The 14,988-nt window shown below is 29.2% G+C and overlaps 3 protein-coding genes across 7 annotated transcripts in view; 1 reads left to right on the top strand and 2 right to left on the bottom strand.

The window, feature by feature from the left end:
• Positions 1-50: 50 nt before the first annotated feature.
• On the bottom strand, positions 51-7,813 carry Past1 (putative achaete scute target 1). The gene is made up of 15 exons (XM_035077918.1): positions 7,452-7,813; positions 7,268-7,294; positions 7,020-7,185; positions 6,858-6,953; positions 6,538-6,777; positions 6,289-6,471; positions 6,097-6,220; positions 5,586-5,809; positions 5,378-5,519; positions 4,560-4,758; positions 3,855-4,444; positions 1,826-2,320; positions 979-1,734; positions 423-593; positions 51-344 (listed from the first exon to the last, which is right to left on the bottom strand). Exons 3-15 carry the CDS (start codon positions 7,179-7,181, stop codon positions 127-129), a joined length of 3,600 nt encoding a protein of 1,199 aa, XP_034933809.1. The 5' UTR covers positions 7,182-7,185; positions 7,268-7,294; positions 7,452-7,813; the 3' UTR covers positions 51-126.
• A 468-nt stretch (positions 7,814-8,281) lies between these two features.
• On the top strand, positions 8,282-11,972 carry CycB3 (cyclin B3). Of its 2 annotated transcripts, XM_035077699.1 has the most exons (8): positions 8,282-8,454; positions 9,030-9,311; positions 9,450-9,773; positions 9,844-10,281; positions 10,354-10,509; positions 10,690-10,970; positions 11,060-11,159; positions 11,592-11,972. In XM_035077699.1, the coding sequence occupies exons 2-7, from the start codon at positions 9,090-9,092 to the stop codon at positions 11,109-11,111; spliced, it is 1,473 nt and encodes a 490-aa protein (XP_034933590.1). In that variant the 5' UTR covers positions 8,282-8,454; positions 9,030-9,089; the 3' UTR covers positions 11,112-11,159; positions 11,592-11,972. The 2 variants fall into 2 exon arrangements, with proteins under 2 accessions (XP_034933590.1, XP_034933589.1); XM_035077698.1 differs by lacking the exon at positions 11,592-11,972 and having other exon boundaries at positions 11,060-11,443.
• Positions 11,973-13,333: 1,361 nt separating this feature from the next.
• Positions 13,334-14,988, bottom strand: part of LOC118063770 (microtubule-associated protein futsch) — a 28,008-nt gene continuing 26,353 nt past the window's right edge. For all 4 annotated transcript variants that reach the window (XM_035077925.1, XM_035077927.1, XM_035077926.1 and 1 more), the window contains one exon: positions 13,334-14,931. In XM_035077925.1, coding sequence (XP_034933816.1) covers positions 14,762-14,931 — 170 coding nt within the window. In that variant the 3' untranslated portion in view covers positions 13,334-14,761. The remainder of the gene's footprint in view (positions 14,932-14,988) is intronic.

The following is a 14,988-nucleotide window of genomic DNA, read 5'->3' as shown; positions in this document are numbered from 1 at the left end:
TAACTTTCAATATAAAGAAGAAAACTATATTGCTTTAAAGAGTAAAAATATTTTTTTTTTTTTTTTTGCGTAGAAAGAGATAAAGTTCTTTTAATGAATTCATTAATTAAATACGAATAAATTGTCCTAATTTTGTGACTCCCATGATCGTTTAGATGGAGGAACTAAATGTTCGGGTAATCTCGTTGGTAAATCATAGCCATCAAGTTTGACATTTATTAGATGCATTGCCAAAGCGAACTCTTCAGCATCTAATTGTCCATCATTATCAACATCAGCGAGTTTCCAAATTTTTCCTAGTACGCTGTTTGGTAATTTAGACTTAATCATCTCTGATCTAGCAGCTAAATTAAAAGTAAATTAAAATAATTAATTAAAAATTCATTGATCAATTAATTTAATTATTATTATGATAGACTTACCTGAACCAGTGATCTTTCCGTCTGTAGGACCCAATGATTCAAAGACTGAATCATATTTATATCTTTCTTTATTAACAATCCATTCAGGTTCTCCAGCACCAGCATCCACACCTTCGCCTCTCTTGTATCCGAAGGGACTGATTTGATCCTCAACACCTTCGAACGCTCCTCCTACAAGTCATAATCAATTTAATTTTAATTGTCCAGTTGCATGGTACATCTTGCATCAAGGAAGTAGAGTGGAACATTTTATTCATGGGGGAAAAAGTGGGACTGCTTATGAGCAGGGAGTAAAGTCTACTTTATTAGTCCAGTCAATATAGAAGGCTTCAGTCCACTCCCATAAAAAACACCACTGCTTTCATTTCAACTAGTGTCTTTATCTAATGCACGGCGCTGCCTATAGCTCTGTCTCACTTAGATAAATGCTTGTTAAAAAATTAAAAATTGTCCATTGGACTGAAAATTTGCTCAAAATTGGAGTGAAACCTTCTATATTGACTGGACAATGATGCTAAAAAATTTTTAAAAGTGTGATTGAAAATATATTTGTTACCTTTTATCAAAGGTTCGGTGGTGGAAGATATTTCTTCATGAGGAATCATCGCCATGAGTTTAGCAATATCTTCAGCAAGCATTTTATCCACGACTTCTAACAACCTAGGTTTAAGAGGATTAAATTTCGAGAAGTCATGATGAGCTAATTTTTCTTGCATTTTTTTTAAATCTGGAAAATCTCCCGGTGAAATTTGATGTTCACGTTGAATTTGATCATAAATTTGTCCTAAATTTTTAATTAACTCTTTTTTCTTTGCATCTTTACCGAAAACATTCGGCATGTCTTTTTTCAATGCACTAATAATGTAAGCATGAACCTTAGCAAGACGTGCACGTTTAATTAAATCATTAAGTTTCCTTAAAGTAGCATTTTTAGGCAGTGATTGCATGTCTTTAAAAAGATCTTGTTCTTCAGCTTCAAACAGTCGTCGATTTACATCATAACGTAGTGGTTGATCCCAAAAAGAACCAATATAAACTCTAGCTACTTCAGGAGTTTGTAAAACCTTTCCTAATGACCACATCAGAGCACCGTAGACTCTCATCAACTGCTGATGATCAATCATGTCTGCTTTGTTCAGGACAATACGTATTTTATCATCATGTCCACGTAGAGCTTCAATTGATCGTCGAAATTCATCAGAAATATCCAACTTGTGAGCATCAAATAATAAGATAATCCTATCAACTCTCTCAGCAAACCATTCTAGAACTCCTGTGAAATCATAACCACGATCCACTCGTTGTTTTTCACCTGGAAAAAAATTATTCCTCAGTTAAACTCTGATAAATATTTTTTTCAAAGTATCCAGCATTGAATACATCATCATCTCCAATACCATTACCTGATAATATTCCTGGAGTATCCACTATTGAAATGCCTTTCAACACTGGCGAAGGAAGGGTCGAACACTGTAGTCTGTTGAGAAAAGCATTGCCGAATTTTGCCAAAGGCCTAAATTGTTTACTTGGATCAACTACTAGAGCATTTCCCGGTATCACTCCTTCCTTCTGACCGTACATCACCGCTATGAATCGATCTGTCGTCGGTTCCGGACCAATTCGTATCCCTGGAAAATCTCGTTCCAACAGATACTTGATAAATGTGGTTTTTCCAGTGGAATATTGACCAACCAACAGAATCATTGGTTTAGCATCGAAATCGGGGTCATCCAACTGTGGCGAGTGAAAGTCATAAAATTGGTAGTGTTGTTCTAATGGTAATAATTTTGTCTTATATATCTGATTCAGTCCTTGAGTCACATTATCAAAGATGTCCTGCTTATCTCCACCTTCTCGAGTCAACCAACTAAACATTTTGGGGTTATTTTTATTTATTCCTGGAATCAAATAATTGTCATGTTAGTTTCTAGTTAATTAGCTTGGAATAATAGCTAGATGATGACGTTAATGCATAAAAAATTGGATTCTTATTAAATAAAACAAAAAAAAAAGGTTAAGTTGAACTTTAATGGTTAGAAATAAAAATGAAAAACCTTCTTTTTTTATAATTGATTATATATTACAGACATTTATGATACAATTCGATAGATTGGGGCCACGTCACATGGAACTGACAACTCGGAGCAGCTTGATGAGAGTATCCGTTGAACCTTAACCTCATCAAAAATTTTTTGTGCTATTGAATGACCAGAAGGGACTTCTTAGCAGAAATTAATCCAATAAAATGACATTATTTGTTACAAAAATGATTATTTTTTTATTTAAAGGCATTCAGATGAATGAAAATTGCCAAAATTAACCTCTTTTGTAGGAGTTTAGATAGGAATAGTTGAATAAAATATTAAAATTACTCACAGTTACTGGACAATAAAAAAACTAGGTATTTAAGTCAACGTTCATGGAGCATAGATATCCAAGTACTGTAAAAGGCGGATTTCTGGAGACCTTGATAAGCCACGATACTAAACGAGACAATCTACTGTTAGTACTGTTCACAATTGTTCGTTGTATTCTGTGCAATACGCAGTCATGAGAGAGATGTATAGGTTACATATACATAATAATGATTGTGGATGTGGTAGTCCACTTTTCCGTGAATGAGTCAACAAGTCAGGGGAAATAGGAACGTATGTCACAACTTGGAGAACCCAGTAATATTAAATGTGTAAATTTTACTGCTGAATATTATTAAATAATCATTATAAATAAATCAAGACATCATTAATAATGTCATTGTTGTAAATAAATCCGTTTATAGACATTCTCTTCACTACATTAACCTAAAAAAAATTTTTTTTTTTTAAATTCATTGCTTTTTGTCTTGATGGGTGATTTTATTCTCTTTTGGACTGCAAAGTCAACTATTTTATCAAATTATTTAATATCTTTATCATATCTCAAGAATTATAACCTTTTAATCTTACACACCTTTGGTTTTACTTTTCTCCAATTTATTTCTGCGATTAAAAAAAAAAATGTATCGACACATTAATTTTAATAAAAAATTCAACGTTTAAATTTGTTGTTGAAAATAAGAAGAATGATATTTAATTGTTTAATTGGAGTATTTTAAATAATAGTTTATAGGTTAATAATAACATTTAGCATGATTTAAATAAAATACAGCTGCCAGCATCGATATGTAGATTAACTGGTTATTTAATCCAATGATAGATAGTCACAATCATTTGTCCTCAATTTCTAGTTTTGTATTCATGGACCAACGGAAACATGTGAATTAATATGAACTTGAGGGTTTGTAAATGTGCAAGATCTCTGTTACACTTATCACTAACAATATTATCTATTCAAAAAAAAAGTATTCCAATTGCCTAATAGGTATACCACACTCTAGTAATTTAAACAGCTGTATTTAATGTCAAAACTGCTAATACAATATCTAATTATTACTGATACAGTTCCGGTGATGTTTGGAATAAGGAATTTTAGGCTTGGGTTTCATCACAGTAGGATGTTGGAATTGATAACGAGGGATTTTAGAATGCTTTTGGTGTGTTGTTTTGACTTTCTCTAGCTGATTCTTGGTGTCAATGTCATCATTATTGCCTTGACTATCCTCAATTTTATGTAAGCTCATCCTAGATGTTGATCTTGATGGCAAAACACAGCCAAATAATCTAGGAAGCCAGTTAAGATCATCAATAAACCCATCTCCAACATATTTCTGAGTCACTTCTTGGACCATAATGTTTATTTGCGAATGTCTTGATGCTCTTCTAGACCTCGTGCTGCATGATGATCGCTTCCTATCAATCATTGCAGACTCTGTTTGCCTAGGAATCAAATGACTTGAAGATTTCTTTCTATAGAGTGCTAAATAATCATCAGATAATTCTTCAAATATTTCTTCTCTGCTTTTTTTCTCCACTTTTCTTCTATGCTTCTTAGCTCTTTTTGACTTCGGTGACTTCACTCTTGGTACTGCCAAGACATGATTGATCTTCTCAGCATCAAGATGAGTAGAAATATTGGTAATTGACCTGGTAAAGAAAGCCAGATGATGATTTATTGATTAATAATAAATAAAGAAGCATTCTAAAAATGATGAATGAATCAATATCATCATTTATTAGGAATCTTATTGCAAGTATTTACTTAGTATGTAGAGATTGTATTCTTGATAATCGTCGTTCTGATAAAACATTCTTCAAACGTTTGATAAAATTATACCAAAAGTCAATAATCCATCGTCGTATTTCAGATATTAAACGAAAATCACGACGTTTTTTGTGATAATTACATTTATATGGATTTCTACTACTCATTTTATTATCTCTAAATAGATAAACAATAGCTTTTTTAGTATCAAAAAATATTAAATAATTATTTAACCAACAATATGAGTATCAAAAGTTAGCATAATATTTATCAAAGTTCTGAAGTTTGCTGTGGACATCAATCAAATAAATATTGGGTGACAAATGAGAAGTTTTCTAAAGTAATCAGTTATAACTTTGCTTTTTAATGTCTCAAAACATAAAGATATAATAGAATTACGATTTTCGATTAAAAAAACCGGACATACGTACGTAAAAATGTACGTACGGACTGATATTTATTTTTAAACCTAATATGCTTTTAAATATCTTAAAAAATTGACAAAATCTGGCCAGGAAATATATTTATAAGTACATAGAACTGTATATATAACTGTTATAAAATATATTATTATTTAAACGCCAGTTATTTACAGTAAATTGATTATATAAAAATATATATATTATTATTATTTAATAATAGGAATGTTTTTTAAAAGATTCTTCATTTAATTCACTAGCTGAATGTTGGACGATGATCGAAGGTTAAATTTTTTAACTCTCATTTCTACTTGTACTATGTTAAGAGTAATCGTTGCAATCATTATTACTTTTTTTTCTATCCATTTTTTAATGGACTAATGATACCCTAGGATTACGTAACACACTCTGAATCCCAATTAACAGGTAGTACTTCTCTCCAAACACTTAGTAAGTCTAAAAATTTACAAGGCTCTTTGCATCCTGGAATCTCAAGTGGATGAGCTTCGACCATCTCAGTGTTGTTTAAGTATTTAAGCTGGGAGAAAATTCAAATTTAAATGTTGATAAAATTGTTGATGATTTTTGTGAATTTTTTACTTACTTTGACGTCCAATTCGGTATCATTTTCAGTTACGTCCTCAGCCAGGACCAGTTCAAAAATGAGCGCAGCTCCATAGTCTGGTAGGAATAATTCTTCAGTGAAACCAATGGCTCGGAGAACGTTTACTATTGTGATGTCATGAGCAGCGTATAAGTACATTTGCTTCTTGGTCTGTCCATTACGAGCCAACATCATGTTATCAGTGATCTCTTTTAGCAATGGACCTATGATTGATGTTAATATGTAATTAATCAGCTCATCTTGATGAATATTTTTATCTCAAGCTAGTTGCATTGATATATTATTCAATTATTAAATTTTATATTGCTAAGTTTTATGAAAAAAAAAGCTGATTTTTAACATTTTTCGACCGTTAGTACTGTTTTGTAACCTTAGCTAGCATTGGAGCACTCTTGTTGATGATTCAAATTATTTCTAGCAATCTTAAGAACCATTTCTCTGATATTCTAGCCATTTAGGGAATTGACTCTAGACTATGAATAATAATTACCTCCTCTAAGCCGTCGTTGGAGAGTATTACTAGTAAAAATAGCCAAACTCTTCATAGCTATTTCTTTCATTTGTTCGTTATAAAATTTTTTAGTCCATTCTGGAAGCACTAATCCTTTCTTTTCCTGAGGATTAATTATTTATAACAATCAGTTTAATCAATTAATTATCTCCAACACATCCATGTACTTACTTCAATCATCAAAGTGCTATACAAAAACTCAACATCAGTAATTGTTGCTATTTTCTGACCAGTGTGATAAGAAAGCTCAGCATAATAATTCGCCAGCGATTTATCTGACACCCTTGACTCATTAACATAAGCTTCTTTCAAAGCATACTCTAATTTTGTGCAATGATATTTGACAGTGATCAACTGGAACAGAATCAATAACACTTGATTAAAAAAAAAAATTATCATCAAAGTTTTTTGATTGATTACTTTATCCATCTCTCTGGGAATGGAATGAACAGGTACAGGTCGCCATGGTAGGTTATTTAAAAACATTTCTTCAGCTGCTGGTGGAAATAATGCTGCTAGCAAAGATTGAGCAGACATGATACAACGATCAGCATAGCTACTTTGGATAAATATCTTGGAAGACTGATACTTTCTTCCAATCACTTCTCCATACTCTTGTCTGATCCATTCTCCTAGGTGATACAACTGAAGCATGCCCTCCTAATTAAACAATCACAATTTAATCATCACCTAACATTCACCTCCTTCAACTTCATTTTATTATTTAACCTTTCTTTTACCTTCGTCAAAGCATCCCAGCCATCTTCCCAACTGTAATTCTGGTAAGGATCAGTTGCATAAGACTTGCTAGGTGTTTTATCACCATGACGGAATATCTAAAAATGACTGATTATTAATTAACAATTCATTATTAATGATCATTGTTGATAATTGGTAATTACAATGGCAACTTGTCTGATAGTTCGATTGTCTTTTTTAGGTCCAAAAGCAGTATAAGCCAGCAAAGCTGAACCTATCAGCACTCCAAGGACAATAACTATTGAAAAGTCTCTTCGACGTCCTGATCGACAATTTTGTGCCCAAAAACTATTTGTAGAATTCATTATTCTGCAATTTAACATTCAGATAATTAATAAATCAATGTAATAATCGTAACAATGATATGAATGAGGAAAAAAGTGGTACTTACTGGTAGAAGAATGACGAATTGATTCAGCTGATTGATAAAAAAATGAATTTTGTTATTAATTTAATTATTATAGCACAGTAAAAGTAATTACTTTGATGATTTAAATGTTATGTTGACATAAAATAAGACATATAATGTGAAATGAAAAGATAATTGATGAAATATAAAGTATAATTGTAATTACATCATTGATAGAGGTCTATATCAAGCAGATGAATTTCGCTAACTAGTTAATTTTCGCAAAATCATTGATATTTATTTGTTTAACCCAAACATTGGATGCTTGTCAACGTTAATTATAGCACAGTCAGCTGATCAAAATAAACTTGAACGAGACAGCAGACATGGAATTTAGAAAAAGGTGTTGATTTAGCTACTGGCGTTGAGGTTATTTGGGTTCAATAACCTGACTATCAAGATAAGTTTACTAATAATTAGAACCAAGTATCCAGTAGCATTGTGGAATGAAGAACCCTGCTCGAGGGGATTTTTTTAAAATCAACACAAGGAATGTAAATTACATATCTCCATCTTGGGAAGCGTATTGTCTGTCTTATCGACTCTGGTAGTATTTCTAATCTAATGAATGTTTGAGTGAAGAAGAATTAGTGGGAGAAAACAGGTGTCATTGCAAAACCTTCTTTCTCCCACTAATTCTTTTAATTCTATTAAAGACCAAGTATTTGAGACATCAATAAAAGAGTCTGGCTCAGGAAGGGGAGAAAATGGTAAAAGAAAAGACTCAAGTGACGAGTCTTCGTTAATTTATAACTATCAACATCAGACTTCAGATAAAGAGAAAAATGACAAAAGTGATAGGAATGATATAGGCAGAGTTATTTTTAGCAAAGATATTATAATGTTTTATGTTGAAGATTGATATTTTCTATCACTCCATCAACAGTTTCTCTTTTTGAATGTAGACAAAACCTCTAGCGCCGCCTATCGGGCTGTGCTGGAACTTTATCAGCAACAACTATAGCTCAGTGTGTCGACCAATCACATCTCTCCTTCACCGTAACTGAAATATTTTCGAAAAAGCGTCAACTTCAGCTCAGCTGTGCTTGGCGTATGCCTCTTGATCCGTCATGAAAGTATTTTGTGAATAAAATTAATTATCTATAATCATTAAAAGTTTAATAGAACTCCAACTTCATTAGCAACTAATCCTTCTGATCATCAATCAGGTAATTATACTATTCTCTACCATCTTGAATTGTCATAAAATGCTCCAAACCGTCACCATATTAACCTTACTCCGCAACAGCCACTTCTCTCGTCTTCCATCTCGCACTTTTAAGAGCAAATAACGTTATTCAGAGGTCATTATTAATAAATTATATTCCCTAATGCTTTAAATAAATCTAATTATGCTTTTTGATGGTTATATTTGTGCTAAAAAAACATTTTTAGAGACTTTTTCTCCATTCCCGCGTTTTCTACGACTTCTCAACAACCCAATGGCCATGATGTATCGAACATCTCTCGTTTCATTTTTCCTAATATCTCATTTTGTCGACCAGGTGCTCGGTATTTACAACCCACTTAAAGATACTAATACTTAAATTTATTATATTTATCCAAAAGAAAGTTTTCTTTCTTTCATTTTATTTCTTTTTTTCATCCATTTTTTAGAGCATCTTCTTACTCAATAAATTCTACAAGTATTTAATTATTTCATATCAATATTAAAATTAATTATTAATTTTTTTTTTTTATGACAGAAGAATGATAATTAATATTTATTGTCTTTTAATTTTAGGTTAAATTTAAAAAAATAACCTATTTTTTTAAAAAAAAGACTTGATTAGCTGATCTCAAGATGCCTTTACCAAAGGTAACAAGTAGTCAAAATAAGACAATCAGTACTGTGGCATTGAGATCTGGAGTTACAACGAGGAATCAACAAGCGACGGATACCAATAATATCAACAATAATTCAAAGCCAAGTGTATCCAAGGATCTGAGAACAAAACGAAAAGCTGAGGCATCACCGCTTAAAAATAAGACAATCAAGAGATCAGCTTTAGAAAATATTACTAATGTGAGCAAACAAATTATTTATTTAATTAATATAATTTTCTATCCCCAATGTAAGAATTATTCTAACCTATTTATCAAATTATTTCCCTTCCAAAATAATTTTTAATTATTATTAATTATTTTATCAATTTATTCCCAGGCTATTGCTAAAACTCAAGGGATTGCCCAATCGAAGAAGATTGTCAAGAAGGTTCAAATCAAACAAGCTCAACCAGTCAAAGCTAATGACAAGCCGGTAACGACGAAGCAATCGACAAATATTGTATCTAATCTCAAGTCTAAGCTAACGACAAAGTCAGTGGTAAAAAAGAAGCCAGAGATCAAGAAACCTCTTGTTGAAAAGGTCGTTGAGCTGAAGAAAAGTGAGGCAGCAGAAAAATCTGATGACAGTTCTCTATATGTCAGTGCTTTGGAAGATGTTTCAGGAGGAAGTGCTAAGAAATCCTCAGCCACAGTTGAGAAGGTAAGTAATTTAACCTAGCTATCGAGTAATTAATTATAAGAAACGATCTGATGATAACTTTTATCTTTAGGCTGCTGAAAAAGATGAAGTCGTACCGAAAAAAAATGCCGACCAAAAACCCAAGGAAGTGATTCCTAAAAGTTTACATTTAGATGATCCACCATATCGAGAGTTGCCAGAAGGAATGGAGTCAGATTTTGATATTGAAAACTGGCGGGATCCATATCAAGTGTCGCAGTATGCTTCTGAGATATTTGAGTACCTGAAAAGTCGTGAATCTCAATTCGTTATTGATGATTACATGGAGAACCAGACACATATTTCAGCGTGGATGCGATCGCTGCTGGTGGATTGGATGGTCGAAGTTCAAGAGTCATTTGAATTAAACCATGAAACCTTGTATTTAGCTGTTAAACTAGTTGACTTATATTTATCTAAAATAAATGTGATGAAAGAGATATTGCAACTTCTAGGAGCTGCTAGTTTATTTATTGCTAGTAAATTTGATGTAAGTTTCAAATTTTATTTTAACCATTTTTCTTTTAATGTTAATTTTTAATATTATTTACATTTATTCTAGGAACGAATTCCACCTTTAGTTGAAGACTTCTTGTATATCTGTGATGGAGCTTATTCTCAACGAGAATTAATGAGAATGGAGATGAGTATATTGAAGACGATCGACTTTGACTTAGGAATTCCTCTTTCGTATCGCTTTCTTCGACGATACGCTAGAGTAAGTACTCATTTATTAAACTATTGATTAAAAATATATTAATAATTAATCCAAACAAGACTCATTAATTTTTTCTACCGTTTTTAAATAAGCAAACAGCACGAACGACCTATCATTACAAAATAACAATAAAAATAACAATAAATAAAAAATTAAAAGGCTTTTTTTTTTTGGTTTCAGTGTATCAAAGTATCAATGCCTACTTTAACTCTAGCTCGATACATCTTAGAGTATTCGTTAATGGACTACGAAACTGTTCAATTTAGTGATAGTAAAATAGCAGTAGCGGCATTAGTCCTTGCTTTAATGATGAAAGATCTTGGTGGATGGTCGACAGAATTGGAATATTATACAGGATATCAAATAGATGACATTAGAGATATTGTATTCGTACTTAATAATGGTCTTCATAGAAAACCTAAAGATGAGTTAGCAACTGTCCGACATAAATACAGTCACAAGTAAGTTATTTTTATTTTATTACATTAATTATAATTTTTATTTCATTAATTACAATATTTTAATCATGAATTTACTTTTTTTCTTTCAGAATATTTTTTGAAGTAGCTAAAATACCGCTCAAGAGAAGACTTGATATATAGTCATACAACTTCTAGACCAAGTGAATAAGAAAAAAAAAACGACTTACGGTATTTAATTTAATATTTCAAAGCATTAGAAAAAAAAGTGATCGACAATTTGCATTGAAACAATTTTTATAAACTGCTATTTTTTTTCTGATATATTTATACAAACATTTTTTACAAAAAAACAAAAAAAGCTTATTATGAGAATAGAGAGAATATTGACTTAATGATTCATAGACAATCGTTTCGATAAAGGCATTTTTTAAAATTAACAAGTGGACCGGAAATGTCTACTTTAAGAAAATTAATTTTAGATAGTAAAATTGAATGATCCACTACAGTATTTTGTAAGATATTTTTATACTTATTATTATTATAATTAATCAATCTGTGGTGTCAATATTTACTGACTCATATTTATATATCTTATGAATATTTAGTAAATTGTAATTAATTAGTTTGACTTACCTGTACTTTTTACCTCATTAAAAATAGAAAAATTATCAACAACAACAACAAAAAAATAATGGCATTCATTAGGAAGTACAACTTGCTTTTTTTTTGGAAAGGAATAGTGTTGATGTCAGTATGAGGCTTGTGGACTCTTTAAATTTACCAGGTAGCTGTTGAAGATGGTAAATGAACCGAAATTATAAACACGATTTCTCGATATGGAAATCTATTTTATATTGAAAAATTATTTATCGATTAAAATTACGGTAAATTTACCGTCTTTAATATTTTTTTAAAAAAAATAAGCAAATGAGTGTAAATAAACTTGCTATTACTTGGGAATATTTTTTTTCAAAAAAATCAATATCTCTGTAAATATTAGAAAATTTATAATATTAACAATAGCACTGCGGTCTTTTTGTTAAATTTATAAATAAAATATAGAAATGCTGACTTTCAAAAAAAAAAAATTTTGTTGATTCTTTGAATAATTATTATTAATTTTTTTCTTTTATAGGAAAATTAATTAATTAATTAATTGAATGTTTTTTTTTTAAGTAGGTGTAATAATATATTTGTGTCATAATTTGTTTCATTTTATTATGTAGCATAACACTTTGTTGTTGTCTATAATAATAATTTATTAATACGGGAGTAATAATAGTAATAATAATCTATAGCACCATTTATCAATTTTTAAAAAATTTTTTTTCTGTTCTTAATGCCAATCAAAAAATGATTTCTAAGATGTAGATTAATTATTTTTTATTTATTTTTAATCAACGGTGTTTATTTTTGATTATTAAAAATTTCAAGACAGAAAATTATCACATTAAATAAATGTAATGTAATAATTTATTATTTGTAATAAATTTAATAAACAAAAAAAGAAAAAAATTAAATAAAAACAAAAAGATATGATAATATTTTCTATCTTTAAATTTTTATTTACATCAAAGACACCATTATGTAAGGTTTTAATTATTTAATTTATTTTATTGTTAAATAATCGAGGAGCACAAAAAGAAAAAATAAATAAATATTAATATTGAAAAATTTATGAATCAGAATGAAATGCCTCTCTAAAAGTCACTTTGGTACATTTTTAATTCAATTACATTTCACATATATCCTATTATCAGTTTTCTATCTTAGACCTAATGTTGTGTAATAATGTAAATACCATTTTTTTATTCGATAGTTGTTTGTTTGTTTTTCATGAAAGCTCGTTCCTAAGAGTTAATCTCCTCATATCATCAATTGTTATTATTTTTTTTTTTTTTATTATTATTAGTGTTATTATTAGTATTAATATTATTCCCAATGTTTAATTGTTAATATTTAATTGTAACATCCTACCTACAATAGCTGGTCATTATTTATTTCATTCTCTTTTTTGTTTAAACAAGCATTAATTAATTAGCGTCACAGTACATTAATCTTTTTGTCTTTGTGCATTCCAATAAGCATTCGTCATTACTTTCGTTAAACAATAACAATTTATTAACTATAATGATAATTTTATTGCAGTTAATAATTAATTATTTATTATAATTATTAAATAAGCAAATATTGGATTAGTTTTAAGTATTATTTTTAATTTTTAAAAATCATTAAATAATTATTTATTGATAGATAAATAATGCCTTTTTAATTTTAAAAATAAAATCTACAATAAATTATCATCATTATTAAAATCGTTAGCATTTTTATTTGATTGCTGATGTTAAATATAATTGTATTATTATCATATTATTGTTGCCATTATCACCATTTCATTACAGTTTTTTTTTTTTTTTATATTTTCGATATCACGTCGGCATTCTCCTGAGCCTCTTCATTTTATTTAATTAATGTTTATAACTATTTGACCATTGTTTTAATTATTTTATAACTAGTACTGATGAAAGTAAAGTATAAAAAATTGAATTGCTTCCAGTTGTAGTAACGCTGTATTTTTTTTTTATTTTTATTTAATAAATTCATTATAGATATATTTATTAACTTGAAATGTGAATTACTTTTTTTTTGCCATTGAATCATTTGTTTATTTATGTTGATAAAAGCGAAGTAAAACGGACGGGTTGTCTGTTAATTTTATTTATTTTTTTTAATTTTCCTTTATGAAAAAAGAAAACAGTGGACTCAACAGTGAGATGCTAATATTTTTTTTTATAAAGATTGTGTATGGTTTTTTTTTTTTTTTAATATATAAATTTAAACATTTTATCGTTTATTTTTTAGCTGAATGGCATTTTTTGAAGCACACTTAATTTTAATCAATGTTTAAATTTTTATCAGCATATCAATATATTTTTTATTAGCTTCCTCAATTCTAATATATTTAAAAAAAAAAAAAAAAAGCGTCAATCAAAAAATAACGGTATTTAAAGTGAAACTTTTTATAGAATGCAAATTAATTGTTAATAATATTTAGTAATAATTATCATTAATAATTAATAATAAATTGTTTTCTGTGTCTGACGGTTATTTTACCCTAGTAGGTCAATCAATCCAGTAGCTAAAATCTTAAGCCCATAAAAAATTTCACTTTAAAAACATTTAAATAATAAATCACAAATTATTTTTCTTTAATTAATAATTAATTAAATAAATGTTTAAAGAAGCAGCAAGTGACCGATAAGAATGATGTGTTAATTTAATATTTAAATATTCTTGATCGTTGGATCAAATAGCAAAAGATGCAACAAAATAATAGTAATTATTAAAAAATAATATTTAAACAATACATAAAATTTCTATTATAAATATTAAAAAATTTTAAAACTACAATATTTATCAATTACATAAAATAAAGCGTATTAGGATGACTTAATAATTATAATAATAATAATTTGTCTTCCATAATAATGATCCTTCTTAGAAAGGATATCATCACATCCGAATCACAAATTTACTCACATAGCCCAATAATAAATAAAATAATTACTACAGCAGCATTATGTAAAAAAATTTTTAATATTCAATCCGTTTCACGTAGTGAATTGATAATTGATTAATTAATTAATTAGTTATTCTATTTAAAAATCAGGACGTTTCCTTGTGTTACTTGAGTTATTTTTGTTTAATAATATTGCAGATGATGGAATAAATAAAGAGATGAAATGAATATTAATAATGGATTGATTTTTTTTTTGATAAAAGTTGACTCAGAATTCGACTAGAATGGCTGAACATGCTGAAGTGTTGGCCTAAAATTCAAGCCGGTAAGCGCTACAGCTTGTTTCGTGATCTTGGAGATTAATTGTACAACGAGAGGCTGATGGAGAGAGATCAATACGGTTGATTGCCAGGGCTTCTTCGTTATCTGCTACCCAGTAGCCCAAGGTATCCGTGTCATAGGTTGGGATCATTGTCACTTCTGAAATGATTAATTATTATTTAAATAATGCTGTGAAAAAAGGTATTAATTATTCTG

Source organism: Chelonus insularis, unplaced genomic scaffold (genome assembly GCF_013357705.1).
Source record: "Chelonus insularis isolate UGA/USDA-ARS -01 unplaced genomic scaffold, ASM1335770v1 contig_146_pilon, whole genome shotgun sequence".
NCBI classification, from domain to species: Eukaryota; Metazoa; Arthropoda; class Insecta; order Hymenoptera; family Braconidae; genus Chelonus; species Chelonus insularis.
The sequence above is the reverse complement of the archived record's forward strand: the minus strand, read 5'-3'. Positions and strand labels throughout refer to the sequence as shown.

Bases quoted from the DNA above. Each gene is read 5' to 3' on its own strand.
- Past1 (XM_035077918.1), bottom strand. From the start codon at position 7,181: ATGAATTCTACAAATAGTTTTTGGGCACAAAATTGTCGATCAGGACGT. The intron at 5,810-6,096 runs GTAATTATTATT...CATCAATCATAG, and splicing joins CCAACGACGGCTTAGAGGAG to GTCCATTGCTAAAAGAGATC. The intron at 5,520-5,585 runs GTAAGTAAAAAA...ATTTTCTCCCAG, and splicing joins ATACCGAATTGGACGTCAAA to CTTAAATACTTAAACAACAC.
- CycB3 (XM_035077699.1), top strand. From the start codon at position 9,090: ATGCCTTTACCAAAGGTAACAAGTAGTCAAAATAAGACAATCAGTACT. The intron at 10,282-10,353 runs GTAAGTTTCAAA...CATTTATTCTAG, and splicing joins TTATTGCTAGTAAATTTGAT to GAACGAATTCCACCTTTAGT. The intron at 10,971-11,059 runs GTAAGTTATTTT...TTTTTCTTTCAG, and splicing joins CGACATAAATACAGTCACAA to AATATTTTTTGAAGTAGCTA.